The sequence below is a fragment of the Thalassophryne amazonica genome, chromosome 15, assembly GCF_902500255.1.
Source record: "Thalassophryne amazonica chromosome 15, fThaAma1.1, whole genome shotgun sequence".
In the NCBI taxonomy this organism is placed as follows: Eukaryota; Metazoa; Chordata; class Actinopteri; order Batrachoidiformes; family Batrachoididae; genus Thalassophryne; species Thalassophryne amazonica.
In genome coordinates, this window is record NC_047117.1 from 56886218 (window position 1) to 56903220 (window position 17003).

A 17003-nucleotide genomic window follows, 5' to 3' on the forward strand; every position below is an offset into this window, starting at 1 on the left:
AAAGCAGTCCTACATATTTGTTTAATATGCGCATTGAATGACATATCCTGATCAAAAATGACTCCAAGATTTCTCACAGTATTACTAGAGGTCAGGGTAATGCCATCCAGAGTAAGGATCTGGTTAGACACCATGTTTCTAAGATTTGTGGGGCCAAGTACAATAACTTCAGTTTTATCTGAGTTTAAAAGCAGGAAATTAGAGGTCATCCATGTCTTTATGTCTGTAAGACAATCCTGCAGTTTAGCTAATTGGTGTGTGTCCTCTGGCTTCATGGATAGATAAAGCTGGGTATCATCTGCGTAACAATGAAATTTAAGCAATGCCGTCTAATAATACTGCCTAAGGGAAGCATGTATAAAGTGAATAAAATTGGTCCTAGCACAGAACCTTGTGGAACTCCATAATTAACCTTAGTCTGTGAAGAAGATTCCCCATTTACATGAACAAATTGTAATCTATTAGATAAATATGATTCAAACCACCGCAGCGCAGTGCCTTTAATACCTATGGCATGCTCTAATCTCTGTAATAAAATTTTATGGTCAACAGTATCAAAAGCAGCACTGAGGTCTAACAGAACAAGCACAGAGATGAGTCCACTGTCTGAGGCCATAAGAAGATCATTTGTAATCTTCACTAATGCTGTTTCTGTACTATGATGAATTCTAAACCCTGACTGAAACTATTCAAATAGACCATTCCTCTGCAGATGATCAGTTAGCTGTTTTACAACTACCCTTTCAAGAATTTTTGAGAGAAAAGGAAGGTTGCAGATTGGCCTATAATTAGCTAAGATAGCTGGGTCAAGTGATGGCTTTTTAAGTAATGGTTTAATTACTGCCACCTTAAAAGCCTGTGGTACATAGCCAACTAATAAAGATAGATTGATCATATTTAAGATCGAAGCATTAATTAATGTAGGGCTTCCTTGAGCAGCCTGGTAGGAATGGGGTCTAATAGACATGTTGATGGTTTGGAGGAAGTAACTAATGAAAATAACTCAGACAGAACAGTCAGAGAGAAAGAGTCTAACCAAATACTGGCATCACTGAAAGCAGCCAAAGAGAACGATATGTCTTTGGGATGGTTATGAGTAATTTTTTCTCTAATAGTTAAAATTTTATTAGCAAAGAAAGTCATGAAGTCATTACTAGTTAAAGTTAAAGGAATACTCGGCTCAATAGAGCTCTGACTATTTGTCAGCCTGGCTACAGTGCTGAAAAGAAACCTGGGGTTGTTCTTATTTTCTTCAATTAGTGATGAGTAGTAAGATGTCCTAGCTTTACGGAGGGCTTTTTTATAGAGCAACAGACTCTTTTTCCAGGTTAAGTGAAGATCTTCTAAATTAGTGAGACACCATTTCCTCTCCAACGTACGGGTTATCTGCTTTAAGCTGCGAGTTTGTGAGTTATACCTTGGAGTCAGGCACTTCTGATTTAAGGCTCTCTTTTTCAGAGGAGCTACAGCATCCAAAGTTGTCTTCAATGAGGATATAAAACTATTGACGAGATAATCTATCTCACTCACAGAGTTTAGGTAGCTACTCTGCCCTGTATTGGTATATGGCATTGGAGAACATAAAGAATGAATCATATCCTTAAACCTAGTTACAGAGCTTTCTGAAAGACTTCTACTGTAATGAAACTTATTCCCCACTGCTGGGTAGTCCATCAGAGTAAATGTAAATATTAAGAAATGATCAGACAGAAGGGGGTTTTCAGGGAATACTGTTAAGTCTTCAATTTCCATACCATAAGTCAGAACAAGATCTAAGTTATGATTAAAGTGGTGGGTGGACTCATTTACATTTTGAGCAAAGCCAATCAAGTCTAACAATAGATTAAATGCAGTGTTGAGACTGTCATTCTCAGCATCTGTGTGGATGTTAAAATCGCCCACTATAATTATCTTATCTGAGCTAAGCACTAAGTCAGACAAAAGATCCGAAAATTCACAGAGAAACTCACAGTAATGACCAGGTGGACGATAGATAACAACAAATAAAACTGTTTTTTGGGACTTCCAATTTGGATGGAGAAGACTAAGAGTCAAGCTTTCAAATGAATTAAAGCTCTGTCTGGGTTTTTGATTAATTAATAAGCTGGAGTGGAAGATTGCTGCTAATCCACCGCCTCGGCCCGTGCTACGAGCGTTCTGGCAGATAGTGTGACTCGGGGGTGTTGACTCATTTAAACTAACATATTCATCCTGCTGTAACCAGGTTTCTGTAAGGCAGAATAAATCAATATGTTGATCAATTATTATATCATTTACTAACAGGGACTTAGAAGAGAGAGATCTAATGTTTAATAGACCACATTTAACTGTTTTAGTATGTGGTGCAGTTGAAGGTGCTATATTATTTTTTCTTTTTGAATTTTTATGCTTAAATAGATTTTTGCTGGTTATTGGTGGTCTGGGAGCAGGCACCGTCTCTATGGGGATGGGGTAATGAGGGGATGGCAGGGGGAGAGAAGCTGCAGAGAGGTGTGTAAGACTACAACTCTGCTTCCTGGTCCCAACCCTGGATAGTCACGGTTTGGAGGATTTAAGAAAATTGGCCAGATTTCTAGAAATGAGAGCTGCTCCATCCAAAGTGGGATGGATGCCGTCTCTCCTAACAAGCTAAATAAGCTGATAGGTTGATCTGACTGCCATGATGGTGATGGGTTTGAACTATGACAAAATAACTGCAGAAATCTAGGAGGTCAATGTTTACACCAAATATCAAGTAATGCTGATCAATTTCAGCACACAGGAAAACACTTTTTTCCATCTCTCTGGGAGGCAGAAGATGCAAAGCAATGCTAACTGGCTAAAATTTTTTTCACTCTGGGCATCTCTTAAACTGGAAGCAGGCAGACACGCAACTACATGTGCATGTCAGTCCAAACACAGCGTGTAAACATGAAACCAGTCAAAACCAGCAAACTTACTGTGGGTCCGTGCTGTCAACATCAACAACATGAACATTGTGTGTTCTTGCCTTCTGCAACCACACAATCCTTGAGTGACCTTCATCACATCAATGACTGCAAAATATTCAGTAGCTGCTAAACTCCATCCATATTTCATGTACATGAGCTCGACTGAGGATGAACATGAAGTAACACTGATATTTCATTTGTCAGGAAGCAAAAACAACCTATCCAGGAATGCATAAAGAAAGATTAAAGTCCAAACAAGTGGGTGCATGTGCAACACCTACAGATGACTACAGCCTTGTCAGTTCTATGAAGTGATGAATTGTGACACGTAAGTGCATGTGTTAGCTGACCCTCAGTTCAACACTGATAATCAATCTTCTTTAGCTCAAACAACAGACCAAGAATCAACATGCAGTAAATGCTCCAAAATGAAATAAGGTTTGACGCAAGTTGTACACATCATCCTCATCATCACTCATCCTAAGAAACAAAAATGCTGAAGTTATTTGTTTGGATGTTTTTCTCACATCACCTCATTTTGCTGTTCAGAAAAAGTGAGAAAAAAAGCGGTTCACTATGTTCGATATTTTCCTGCTTGACTTGCACTGACCCACTGTACTGTTCTTTTCTCTGTGTCTCTGGAGGTCCAGCAGCCACAGGCAGCTGATGCAGATGATTGCAGAGCACAAATACCCTTTAAGAGTGAGACTGAACATATCTGATGAAAGACCAATCTCACTGCAATTGTTTCTTCAATGTTAAAAAAAATGCACTGAATGCAGCACATTACCCACACACAATATTAGCACTCGGCTACCATAATTGGCCAAAATATATCCTTGAAATATCATTCTAACTGTCAAAGTGACCCATTGTCAATAAACAAGTGTTTTAACCATATTAATTTTCAGATATGTGGGCAGAGAGTGAACAGAAAACAAATTAAGAGAGAGGAGGCGTATGCATGATGGGAGGAAAATACACAGAGATAAATCTGTGTATCAACAGTTACAGATAAACAGAGAAATTATTTGACTCAATTATTTGACTTAAATACCCCACTCAGCAGTGCTTACAATCACTCTTGTGTGAGTCTGTGTACAAAGTATTCTGGGCTAGTGTTATTTATTAGGCACATAGCCAAAATGCTAATAGAAATGCCACGTGGCTAAAATAATTTGCATTTAGCCATAGTGGCTAAGAATATCTTTCATGGTGTTACACAGTTCATATGAATTACACACCAGGAATAATTACTGGGGTAACCATCTAGTCAGATATCTCTGATGAAACCTTTGGTATGTGAATTTGGGGGCTAATGCTGTTGGTATCGTTTAGGGCCCCTTCACATAGTGCGAATATGTACAACTCAAGGCAACTCCCAGACCACGAAACATCGCACCGACGGGAAGGCGTGCACTGTGCCAGTGCGACGGTTCATGCACGCAGGAACACAGTGGGAGCAGCTGCGCAATCTGTAACCACATCGCATAGCTTGTGTGTCTGCCTGCTTCCAGTTTAAGAGGTCGTGTCTCCATTAAGTGGCTGAAGGAAACTAATTGTGGCTAAAGAGAAAACATATCTTTTCGCCACACTGGCAACACTCTGAAAATTATCAAGGTGGTTATACTTAAAAACCTATGTTCAATTGCTTCCTTAAAAATGTGAGCAAACTCAACTTATAATCGATCTGATAGATCTGGTTACTACGATTCAAAGTCACGCTGTTAATTTAAATTGACAGATTGACCTTGGCCATACCAACACTCACCCCTTTGCAGATAGAGACTGCTTCTTTGGACAAGGACTTGGGGTAAGACACATTGTGTTCCATGATTGACTGGAACAGCTCATCTTCATCCTCTCCATCAAATGGAGGCTGAAAGTACAACAAAACAAGAGCATTTGTAGAAAAGTACTTCGTTAGTGAGTATGATTATCAGTGGTTGCAGAAGTGAAACCGCCAAAGGTTCAGTCTGTAGAAGTTTCAATAATGCAGTAAATAATCCAACAGTGGCATGTTGTCTATTTAGCCATTTTTGTCTCTTTCCTTAATAATTATACTGACCCAAATTATAAAACAACATAAAACATTACAAAACAGAACAACATTACAACTCATGGTATAAAAGAGGGAACAAAAGTCTAGGTTTAACAGAGAAAATGAACATTGCACAGTACAATCTATACAAAGTGTTTTCAGAATCAGGCCTTTCAGGGCAAATGGAGTGGATGACCCAGCTTTTCTCTCTCTTTGCAGTCTGGTTATCATCAGTAACCATAATGTGGGTGTTCTGACAGTCCATAAAATGAATTATTCTTCATTTCCACTCCACTGGGCCTTTCAGCAAGAGGGTCTGTCTGTATCATGGCCCCTTTACTTGATTTCACACAAGACACTGAGGAAGGGAACATAAGAATTGATAACTTTTTTGTTAGTTGTTTAAAAGGTGAGTAACATTTTTGAATGTTTTACTTCTCTTGTGAAAGAGCTCACTTTTGAACGCAAATACTGTAGGTCATTCCAGAATTGACAGATTGTTGATATTAAATTCCAATTCATACATTTGGAAACACCAGATATTTTCCTTATTTATTCAGTTTTTTCAAAGTTCTCTTTTCACCAGTGAGGAGACAATGGAGCAAGAGATTAGCCAGAGAATCGGTGTAGCAGGGACGGCATTGCATTTGCTCTACCGTACTGTTGTGACGAAAAGGGAACTGAGCAAAAAGGCGACGCTCTGGATCTACTGGCCAATCTTTGTTCCTACTCTCACCTATGGTCATGAGAGTTGGGTCATGACTGAAAGAAATAGGCTGCAGGTACAAGCAGCCAAAATGGGCTTCCTCGGGAGGGTGGCTGCTGCTGGAGATAAGGTGAGAAACTTGGTTATCCGTGAGGAGCTCAGAGTAACATTTAGCCATAGTGGCTAAGAACATCTTTCATGGTGCTGAAAGGAGCCAGCTGAGGTAAAATTAATTTAATCCATTTTCAAATAAGGTTGTAACGTTAAAAAAATGTGGAAAAAGTGAAATGCTATGAATACTTTCCATATGCAATGTATATTACACAGAATTAAAATATATAATGTTTAGCCACTTGTTGCTCAGTGTGGTTGGGGGACGGTTGAGAGAGTTCACTTGAACTCTTTGAAGTTTCAAGAACTTGGTCAAACTCCAAACTAACTCGAGTTAACTTGCACTCAACTAGGGTAGTCAGTGTAGGACTGGTGCAACTCGGTGTGAATTTTCGTGCACCAAGTTCCTCTTCAGTATATAGTCAAGTTGCACTGAGTCAATACTTCACCATTTAAATTATTTTTCTTCTTAATGAAAAGATGAACCCCATAACTTCTAAAAATTAGACCCCAGGTTGAAAAATGCCAATTTTCTCCTTTAAATGTGGTTTTCTGCTCAGAAAAAGAACAACTTTGTGAAAACTGTCAGTGGTAAGTAAAACAGTTGTGCTGTTTACCAGTCTGTCCTGCCCCTAACCAATCACTGCTGTTTACCACTGCTCGCATCAGCCTGTTTATCTATTTTAGTTCCAGAGGTTCCTGTCATGTCAATATTTCATCCTTCCAGCAGAAACAGGCATCATGCCTCCATAGGTCACATACTACGTCCTGCAGTAGAAGAGGACCTTGTGTTTTAATGTTGCCAAGACTTTAGCTTTTAGCAACATCTTGAAGATTCAAGATGTTGCTGAATAGAAAAAAACAAGCAAACAAAACAAAACCATGCAATTCTACATGTACTGCTGAGTGTTTAAGAAAGCAGGCAGTGATGAAAGACACACTGACGTCAAGAGGGCAAACATGGCAAACAGTGCTCAGACTCAGGGTTTACAGATCGGATTGCTTACTTTGACAATTCTCTAAAGATGAAAGCATATCATATATGGCTCCAGCACAGGGCCAAAAGATTAACATGGCAGAGGATTAGAGGTTGGACCAACTGGGATCTGCTTTCTGATAGGAGGGGAGGTTGTGTTTTTGAGTGTATATTGATGTTTAGTATAAGAGCTGACAGAAATGTGTTTTGGGAGCAGCGCCAGAGTACATTTACTACTCAGCAGAGCCTTGGTGTGACAGAGAATTTTAAACAGGAGTCCTTTAAGGAGATCAATTAGTGAGCAAACATGTCAATGTGTAACGCTGTTCACGTAATCTGCAGCGGAAAATCACATACTGCAAGTAAGCAACTCACCTGTCCAGCGAGCATTTCGTAAAGCAGCACTCCATATGCCCACCAGTCCACAGACAGCCCGTACGGTTGATATGCTATGATCTGTGGAGGGAGGCAAAAAATAAGTTCACAATCCTGATAATTAGAGGGTGAATTCCAGCTGGAAGCTGGGTGAGGTCCAGTGATCTTGGTCTTAACAAATCCTTAACTCAGTGTGATGGGAGCTGCCTCAGGCACATGTAAAAGGTATCACTGACATTTCAGTATATCATCTCTTACAACAGCTCATTGGAGAGGATCTGTGTCAACCTGGAATTTGTCAATCATGAACCTAGGCACAGATGAAGTTTAGCCGAAATGATCGTTTTCTTAGTTTTTGACTCAAACCTCACATAATGTATTTTACCATATCATTTGCTTGTTAGTACGAACTGCTTCTTCAATTCCTGCAATTCCTACATCTCTACGGATGCAGCACAGCCATGGTTAATTGTCATTTATGTGGTATAAACCAGGTATAATGGTACACATCATCAAAGAAGGAAAAATAAGGTGCACAATGTCAAAGATTTCTGTTTAGTGTCAGTCCCAATTACTACTGGCTGAACATGGAGCTCATGTCAGACCATCAGCTGCCAAAAACACTTTCATATAGAAAGTTACATAAAAAAGTGTTCTGTGGAGAAGAGAGGAATCCATTTGAAGACACCTTGGGATCAAAGCAAGCTTACTCCAAGGTGAGACAAAACCAACAAAATGCAGTCTTTACTTTTAAGAGATAGCAAAGAAATAATTTCTCCTATTTTTTTTCCTGATTATTTATCTGCTGCTGATCATTCACAATCACACAAATGTCCTCCAGTTCACATTTACTTCCACAGTCACACACTGCTGGGTGTTTTGCATTAGAAGCACTCTGCACCTGACAACAACTGCTATCATTCTCAGTCAATGGTAGCCCACTGATAAGTTTATTTCCATATGTTGCTGGGTCTTCTGAAGGCATCAGGAGGAAAACGCAATTACATCAGCTTGGCTCTGATTGGTGCAGGTGCAAGTGGAGTGCTGTGTTGTCCAAAAGAGTAGCGAGCCTAAGGAGAACAATCTAAACATCCTAATCCCCAGATATTTTTCACAGATGGACAGCACGGACTGCTTTGTTTAACACCCTGACACAATGACAGACGGCCTGACGTTTGTAGAGGTGAGTGCGTCTACCTGCTCGGACTCTTTTCTCCAGAGGGGCACTGTTCTTTTCACACCAGCACACCCACATTTCTCTGGAGTGCTCATGCTGCAAAAAGCCATTTGTACACGCAAACATGAACACTTACATCATAATGAAACATGCAGAACAATGCTGACACACGTGTGCGCACACACACACACACACACACACACACACACACACACACACACACACACACACACACACACACACACACACACACACACACACACACACACACAGCTCTACATCTATGGTGAGACTCAGCTGGGCATGTGCTAACTCCACGTGTTTATCCGGATTCACAAATGCAAACATCTGCAAAGGGTTATTTTGGTCACCATAATGTGTCATAACCAGTCAACTAGCATTAGCGTGAAAATTCATTTTCACAAAATTGTACTGCATCTTATATGAACATAAAACAAGCCACTAAATGAAAACACTTGCAAACAATCTCCCACACAGGCATACAGCCTCCTATACTGACAATCTACTGTGCATGGCACAAGTGGATTTGGGGCGTGTCCAACTCTACTTTGTTAGGAACACAGCACATAACCTGAGCGCAAATTAAGGTGCAGGGCACAAACAGGTTATGCTTAGTTGATTAATCATGAGTATATTTTGGCCATAGCATTAACTAAACCAATCAGATTTTCATGTGTCATTCCCATAATGAAAAATGTGTGTGTGTGTGTGTGTGTGTAACTGATACTTTGCAAGCAGCAAAGTAGAAGCAACAGCAGCTCCCTGAGGTAGAGGAGGTGAGGCCCTGACAACACCCCCTAAGGTCTAACATGCTTTGTGAATAACTTTTATCTTGCCAAGGGAAAATTTTAAGGAATTACAATTTTCTTAGAGCTCATAAAGTGAAAAACTGTTAAGAGGTGGAAGGAGGACTTTTAAGAAGCTTAAGAGTGTCTTAAACAGACAAGACAGTGGAAAGACAGAGAGGAAGGAGAGATATTCTCCGTATCTTGAATAGCAGTGATTCAGTAACATGCTAACAATGTTCAAACATTTTGAAGCTGTGTAACCTTTAATTTAACTTTGCTAAGTTTCATCAACATTACATTAACCCTCTGGAGTCTTGACTATTCTGGGGCATTTTTGACTCCTTTTGGTTTTATCTTCATAATTTACCTTAAAAAACTGTTTACCTGGCCTTGTTGTTGGGAAAGTGTAGTGACACGGACCCACAACAGGGGGCGTAAATGAACGGACAATGGAAGGAGTCAAATTATAACACTTTACTGGTGTGAATGTCACAACCAAACACAGCAGATCAGAATGTGCAACAGTTAATTAATAAAGGTGTCGTGTGGGCAGGCTCGACGATAGGAGACGCCCGTCTGGAAACGAACCGGAACCACACGATTTCCACCGCCACCTGAACCCGAGGAATACTGGAGCCGCCAAGTCCCGGAGTCCCCAGGTGGCCACCTTCCCGGCGTGTCGGATCTGGTACTGCTGGCAGAAAGCAAAAGACAGTCAAAGGGTGGGTGTGTGAACACCCAGTAACAATGGTGGGAATGTCACCTCCACCTCTCACTCAGCGCGTTGCAGCGGTCTCAGCTGAAAAGGAGCGCCGTCTTGCACAGCCTCCTCAAAAACAACCGGTTCTCCTGCAAACACTCACAATAATAGATTTATCAATCTCACAAAAGGGGCTGAGAGTATTACCTACAGATGAAGATGATATCTCGGCAGTTTGGTGGAGGTGTCTTCCTGCTTTTATACCAGATGTGTTGATTAGTGACAGCTGTCACGGATGATGGGTAACAGCTGTCACCACGGCTTGTTCCTGAGGCGGCAGCGCCCTCTCGTGCCTGAAGCCTGCACTTCAGGCAGGGCGCCTTCTGGTGGTGGGCCAGAAGTACCTCCTCTTCTGGCAGCCCACACAACAGGACCCCCCCCTCAACGGGCGCCTCCTGGCGCCCGACCAGGCTTGTCCGAGTGGCGACGATAGAAATCGGCCAGGAGGGCCGGGTCCAGGATGAAGCTCCTCTTCACCCAAGAGCGTTCTTCGGGTCCATACCCCTCCCAGTCCACCAAATACTGGAAACCCCGGCCCATTCGACGTACGTCCAAAAGCCGGTGAACTGTCCAAGCCGGCTCCCCGTCGATAATACGGGCAGGAGGCGGCGCCGGACCGGGTGCACAGAGGGGTGAGGTGTGATGCGGTTTTACCCTGGAGACATGAAAGACCGGATGGATCCGCAGTGAGGCCGGGAGTTGGAGCCTCACTGCGGTAGGACTGAGGACCTTGAGGATGGGGAAGGGTCCAATGAAGCGGTCCTTCAATTTGGGGGACTTGACCTGGAGAGGAATGTCCTTGGTGGAAAGCCACACCTCCTGCCCGGGCTGGTAAGTAGGGGCCGGGGACCGTCGACGGTCTGCATGGGCTTTAGCCCTCGTCCGGGCCCTCAACAAGGCTGAACGGGCGGTGCGCCACACCCGACGGCATCTCCGCAGGTGGGCCTGGACCGAGGGCACACCGACCTCTCCCTCCACCACAGGAAACAAAGGGGGCTGGTACCCCAGACACACCTCGAATGGGGAGAGGCCGGTGGCAGAGGACACCTGGCTGTTATGAGCGTACTCGATCCAGGCCAGATGTTCACTCCAAGCCGTCGGGTGTGCGGAGGTCGTGCACCTGAGGGCCTGCTCCAACTCCTGGTTGGCCCGTTCAACCTGTCCGTTAGTCTACGGGTGATACCCAGACGAGAGGCTTACAGTGGCCCCCAGTTCCCGGCAGAAACTTCTCCACACCTGCGAGGAGAACTGGGGACCGCGATCCGAAACGATGTCTGTTGGTATCCCATGCAGCCGGACAACATGGTGGACGAGGAGATCCGCCGTCTCCTGGGCCGACGGGAGCTTCGGGAGGGCCACGAAGTGGGCCGCCTTGGAGAAACGGTCCACTATCGTGAGGATGGTGGTGTGCCCCCGGGACGGCGGGAGGCCCGTGACAAAATCCAGACCGATGTGGGACCAGGGGCGGTGAGGCACAGGAAGTGGCTGTAGAAGTCCCTGTGCCTTCTGGTGGTCAGCCTTGCCCCTGGCGCAGGTGGTGCAGGCCTGGATGTAAGCCCGGACATCAGTCTCCAGGGACGCCCACCAGAAGCGCTGCCGGACCACTGCCACGGTCCTACGCACCCCTGGGTGGCAGGAGAGTTTGGACCCGTGACAGAAGTCCAGGACGGCAGCCCTGGCCTCTGGTGGGACATATAGTCTGTTCGTCGGTCCTGTTCCGGGATCCGGGCTCCGTGCCAGGGCCTCCCGGACGGTCTTCTCCACGTCCCAGGTCAGAGCCGCCACGATAGTGGACTCCGGGAGAATGGGTTCGGGTGGGTCCGACAGCTCGGTCTTGACTTCCTGTTCATGCACCCGGGACAGGGCATCCGATCTTTGGTTTTTGGTCCCGGGGCGGTAGGTGATCCGGAAGTCAAAACGGCCGAAAAACAGTGACCAGCGGGCTTGCCTGGTGTTCAGTCGCTTGGCGGTCCTGATATACTCCAGGTTCCGGTGGTCAGTGAAAACCGTGAAAGGCACTGACGCTCCCTCCAGCAGGTGTCTCCACTCCTCAAGGGCCTCTTTCACCGCAAGGAGCTCTCGATTGCCCACGTCATAGTTCCGTTCTGCTGGGGTCAACCTGCGGGAAAAATAGGCACACGGGTGAAGAACCTTATCGGTTTCTCCGCTCTGGGATAGCACGGCTCCTATCCCCGAGTCAGAGGCGTCCACTTCAACCACGAACTGGCGACCAGGATCGGGCTGCACCAAGACCGGTGCAGTCGAGAACCGGCGTTTCAACTCCCTAAACGCGGCTTCGCACCGATCCGACCAGGTGAAGGGAACTTTTGGTGAGGTCAGGGCCGTCAGGGGGCTAACAACCTGACTATACCCCTTAATGAACCTCCTGTAGAAATTTGCGAAGCCGAGGAACTGTTGCAGCTTCCTACGGCTTGTTGGTTGGGGCCAGTCTCTCACCGCTGCGACCTTGGCCAGATCCGGGGCGACGGAGTTGGAGGAGATGATAAACCCCAGGAAGGACAAAGAAGTGCGGTGAAACTCACACTTCTCGCCCTTCACAAACAACCGGTTCTCCAACAACCGCTGCAGGACCTGACGTACATGCCGCACATGGGTCTCAGGGTCCGGAGAAAAGATGAGTATATCATCCAGATATACGAAGACGAATCGGTGCAGGAAGTCCCGCAAGACGTCATTAACCAAAGCTTGGAACGTCGCGGGGGCGTTAGTGAGGCCAAACGGCATGACCAGGTACTCAAAATGACCTAACGGGGTGTTAAATGCCGTCTTCCATTCGTCTCCCTTCCGGATCCGAACTAGGTGGTATGCGTTCCTAAGATCCAACTTTGTGAAGATTTTGGCTCCATGCAGGGGGGTGAACACTGAATCCAACAAAGGCAACGGGTATCGGCTGCGAACCGTGATCTCGTTCAGCCCCCGATAATCAATGCATGGACGAAGACCGCCATCTTTTTTTCCCACGAAAAAGAAACCCGCTCCCATCGGAGAGGTGGAGTTACGGATCAGCCCGGCAGCTAAGGAGTCCCGGATGTAGGTCTCCATCGATTCGCGCTCAGGTCGGGAGAGGTTGTACAGCCTCCTGGACGGGAACTCCACGCCTGGCAACAAATCGATGGCACAATCATATGGACGGTGCGGGGGAAGAGTGAGTGCCCGATCCTTGCTAAAAACGTCAGCAAGATCGTGGTACTCAACCGGCACCGCCGACAGATTGGGGGGTACTTGGACCTGCTCCTTCGCCTGGGAACCGGGAGGAACCGAGGATCCCAAACACCTCCGATGGCAGGTTTCGCTCCACTGTACCACCACCCCGGACGGCCAATCAATCTGGGGATTGTGTTTCAACATCCAGGGGAACCCCAGAATCACACGGGAGGTAGAAGGAGTCACAAAAAACTCAATCTCCTCCCTATGATTCCCTGACACTACCAGAGTTACTGGTGGTGTCTTGTGTGTGAGTAAAGGGAGTAGGGTGCCATCTAGTGCTCGCACCTGCAATGGTGTAGGTAGCGCCACCAGAGGGAGCCCTACCTCCCTGGCCCATCTGCTGTCTAACAGATTCCCTTCTGACCCTGTGTCTACCAGTGCTGGGGCCTGAAGGGTTAAATCCCCACTAAGGATTGTAACTGGGAGTCGTGCGGCAATATGTGTGTGTCCCACGTGAAGTTTTTGGCCCACCCTAAGCCCAGTCTCTAGGGGCGGGCGTTGGTGTTTAACCGTTCGGGGCAATCGCTCAATTGATGCTCCATTGAGCCACAAACAAAACACGCCCTGCGTGGAAACCTCCTCTGTCTATTAGGTGGTCTAAATGTGGCCCTGCTCGTGTCCATAGCTTCGTCAGCAGGGGGAGCTGTCGCCCCACAGGACGTAGAGGCCAGGGAGCGTGGGAAGGGCGGACCCTTCTCGGACCCGGACGGAAGAGGGACGGCGCGCGCCCGGCCACGTCCTTCGTCTCGTTTCTGACGGCGTTCCTCCAACCGATTGTCTAACCGTATAACGAGATCAATAAGCCCATCTAATTCCCGCGGTTCATCCTTGGCCACTAGGTGCTCCTTTAGGACTGACGACAGTCCGTTTACAAAGGCGGCACGGAGCGTAGCATTATTCCAGCCGGACCTCGCAGCCGTGATGCGGAAGTCGACTGCATAAGCGGCTGCGCTCCGGCGTCCCTGTCTCATCGACAGCAGCACAGTTGAAGCGGTCTCTCCCCTGTTAGGGTGATCAAACACAGTTCTGAACTCCCTCACAAACCCAGTGTACGTGTGAAGGAGCCGTGAATTTTGCTCCCAAAGCGCTGTAGCCCAAGCGCGTGCCTCTCCCCGAAGCAGAGTGATCACATAAGCTATTTTGCTTGCGTCTGACGCGTACATGACGGGACGTTGTGCGAAGACGAGCGAACACTGCATAAGAAAGTCCGCACACGTCTCCACACAACCTCCGTACGGCTCAGGAGGGCTTATGTATGCTTCAGGGGATGGTGGGAGGGGTTGTTGGACCACCACTGGAACATTAATATCTAGCACAGGATCGACAGGAGGAGGAGCTGCAGCAGCGCCCTGAGCGCTCGCCGCCACTTGCGCGGAGAGAGCCTCCACCCTGCGGTTCAGGAGGATGTTTTGCTCGGCTATTTGAGCCATTCGAGCCGTAAAGGCGGTGAGAATATGCTGTAGCTCACCAATCACGCCTCCTGCAGATGCCTGCGCTCCCTGCTCTCCCATTGGTTGTTCAACAACCTGGTGACGCCCCTCGGAGTCCATGACGCTGGCCGAGATATCCTGTTGGGAAAGTGTAGTGACACGGACCCACAACAGGGGGCGTAAATGAACGGACAATGGAAGGAGTCAAATTATAACACTTTACTGGTGTGAATGTCACAACCAAACACAGCAGAATCAGAATGTGCAACAGTCAATTAATAAAAGGTGTCGTGTGGGCAGGCTCGACGATAGGAGACGCCCGTCTGGAAACAAACCGGAACCACACGATTTCCACCACCACCTGAACCCGAGGAATACTGGAGCCGCCAAGTCCCGGAGTCCCCAGGTGGCCACCTTCCCGGCGTGTCGGATCTGGTACTGCTGGCAGAAAGCAAAAGACAGTCAAAGGGTGGGTGTGTGAACACCCAGTAACAATGGTGGGAATGCCACCTCCACCTCTCACTCAGCGCATTGCAGCGGTCTCAGCTGAAAAGGAGCGCCGTCTTGCACAGCCTCCTCAAAAACGACCGGTTCTCCTGCAAACACTCACAATAATAGATTTATCGATCTCACAAAAGGGGCTGAGAGTATTACCTCCAGATGAAGATGATATCTCGGCAGTTTGGTGGAGGTGTCTTCCTGCTTTTATACCAGATGTGTTGATTAGTGACAGCTGTCACGGATGATGGGTGACAGCTGTCACCACGGCTTGTTCCTGAGGCGGCAGCGCCCTCTCGTGCCTGAAGCCCGCACTTCAGGCAGGGCGCCTTCTGGTGGTGGGCCAGCAGTACCTCCTCTTCTGGCAGCCCACACAACACTTGTTTGGTGTCATTTTTTTCAGCACAGTCTCACCTGTGTGATTTTACAGTTATTCTTTCATTCTGACATATTGCATTAAGACAGTGACCCAATATTCACCCCCAAAACCTAAAATTCAAATCAAGAAAAAGATTTTTTACTGTGAGAACCTGAATTATGTTTAAAGAACCATTTTTATAACTTAGAATGCAAATATAAATTGTATATTTCAAAAACGTGTAAAAATATAGCAAAAACAAAGTTATATACATCTATCTGCATTAAAGTGCAGGGGTTTTTGTACAGCAATTTACATGCAATAACATACCACACAAATTACGTATATTTGTGCCACTCAGAAAAACAATCCCTGTCCAATGCACATCAGAAGCTCCAAAATTTGTACAGATATTCCACCTCAATATCCATGTGTATTTTTCCCTAATTCCTTGTTTTTGTAGCATTTTCTTTATTGGTATTGGTACAGACTGTCCCGACTGTGTTAGTGGCAAAAAACAAACAAACAAACAAACAAGAACAACAAAAAAACAATAGAAAAGGTGTTTTGGGACTTTTTTTGGGGGGGGGGGGTGTCTCCACCTGAACTTCTGTGTTCTCCGCCCCTGGAGACTGCAGTGTGCATCTCCACCCTGCTGTGCTCCAGGACTCAGCGCTGGAGCAGAAGCGCATGAGTCCTGAAGAAGGAGGAAAGAGAAGCACACGGCCTGATCCATTGAGCTGATCTATGCACACAGATCAGTGGATCCACCTGCTCTCGTGTGTCCAGACCAGAACAAAAAGTCCACTTCATCAGACTGATCACGCTCTGGTTCAGACTCTGATGACGTGCTCTGTACTTCGATCATCTTCATGCAGTAAAAAAAAAGTGCTGTTCCAGACGCCTGATTATTTTGACGCAGTAAATAAATAAATAAAAAATACACCACGCAATAACCACACACTCTAAAACACTCCACTACACACACTAAAACACACTCCAAGCACAGCAAATTTCACAACTTTCAAAAGTCTGTTTTTCGCTCCACATGAAACCACACTTTTCTTCTCTCAGCAACAAAATTACGTGGATTGGGGATCATTGTTAATTGGCAATATATTTTACACCAGTGATAAAGAAAAATTAGTGTATTTTCTTTTACTTGTTTGCTGTCGCAGACAGAGAAAGTGAAGAAAAATCCTGTTTGCAAAGCACGCAAAAACACACCCACACCCACGTGGGGTCTGTGTGTTGTCATCAAACCCACGTGGAGTTGGGGATTGTGATTGGTTAGCTCCTGAGTTTTCCACCAATGGTAACACCCCTTCCAGCCCTCTCGCTCCTCCAGCTGACAGAGGAAATCACTTGTTTTTGCTGCAGCTGTCTACAAAATGCGCAGCGAATATGAGATTATGCCCCCCAAAAAACTCATGTAAACTATTAATCATAAGTCAAGTTATACTTGGCCTATTAACAAAATTTAAAAAGTGGTGTGTAGGTTGAATTCCACACGTTAAACACACATTCAAACAGGCACTCAGAGTGGAGCAGATTGTGTGCTACATCCACTTAATTAGGTCATATGGCTTTTGATGAGAGGGCGG

General features: G+C 45.9%; 1 protein-coding gene across 3 annotated transcripts in view; it reads right to left on the minus strand.

The window, feature by feature from the left end:
• The window catches only part of prkcaa (protein kinase C, alpha, a), a 488890-nt gene that overhangs the window by 32206 nt on the left and 439681 nt on the right, over window positions 1-17003 (minus strand). For all 3 annotated transcript variants that reach the window (XM_034187877.1, XM_034187878.1, XM_034187879.1), the window contains 2 exons: window positions 7140-7220; window positions 4702-4809 (listed from right to left, as the gene is read on the minus strand). In XM_034187877.1, coding sequence (XP_034043768.1) covers window positions 4702-4809; window positions 7140-7220 — 189 coding nt within the window. The remainder of the gene's footprint in view (window positions 1-4701; window positions 4810-7139; window positions 7221-17003) is intronic.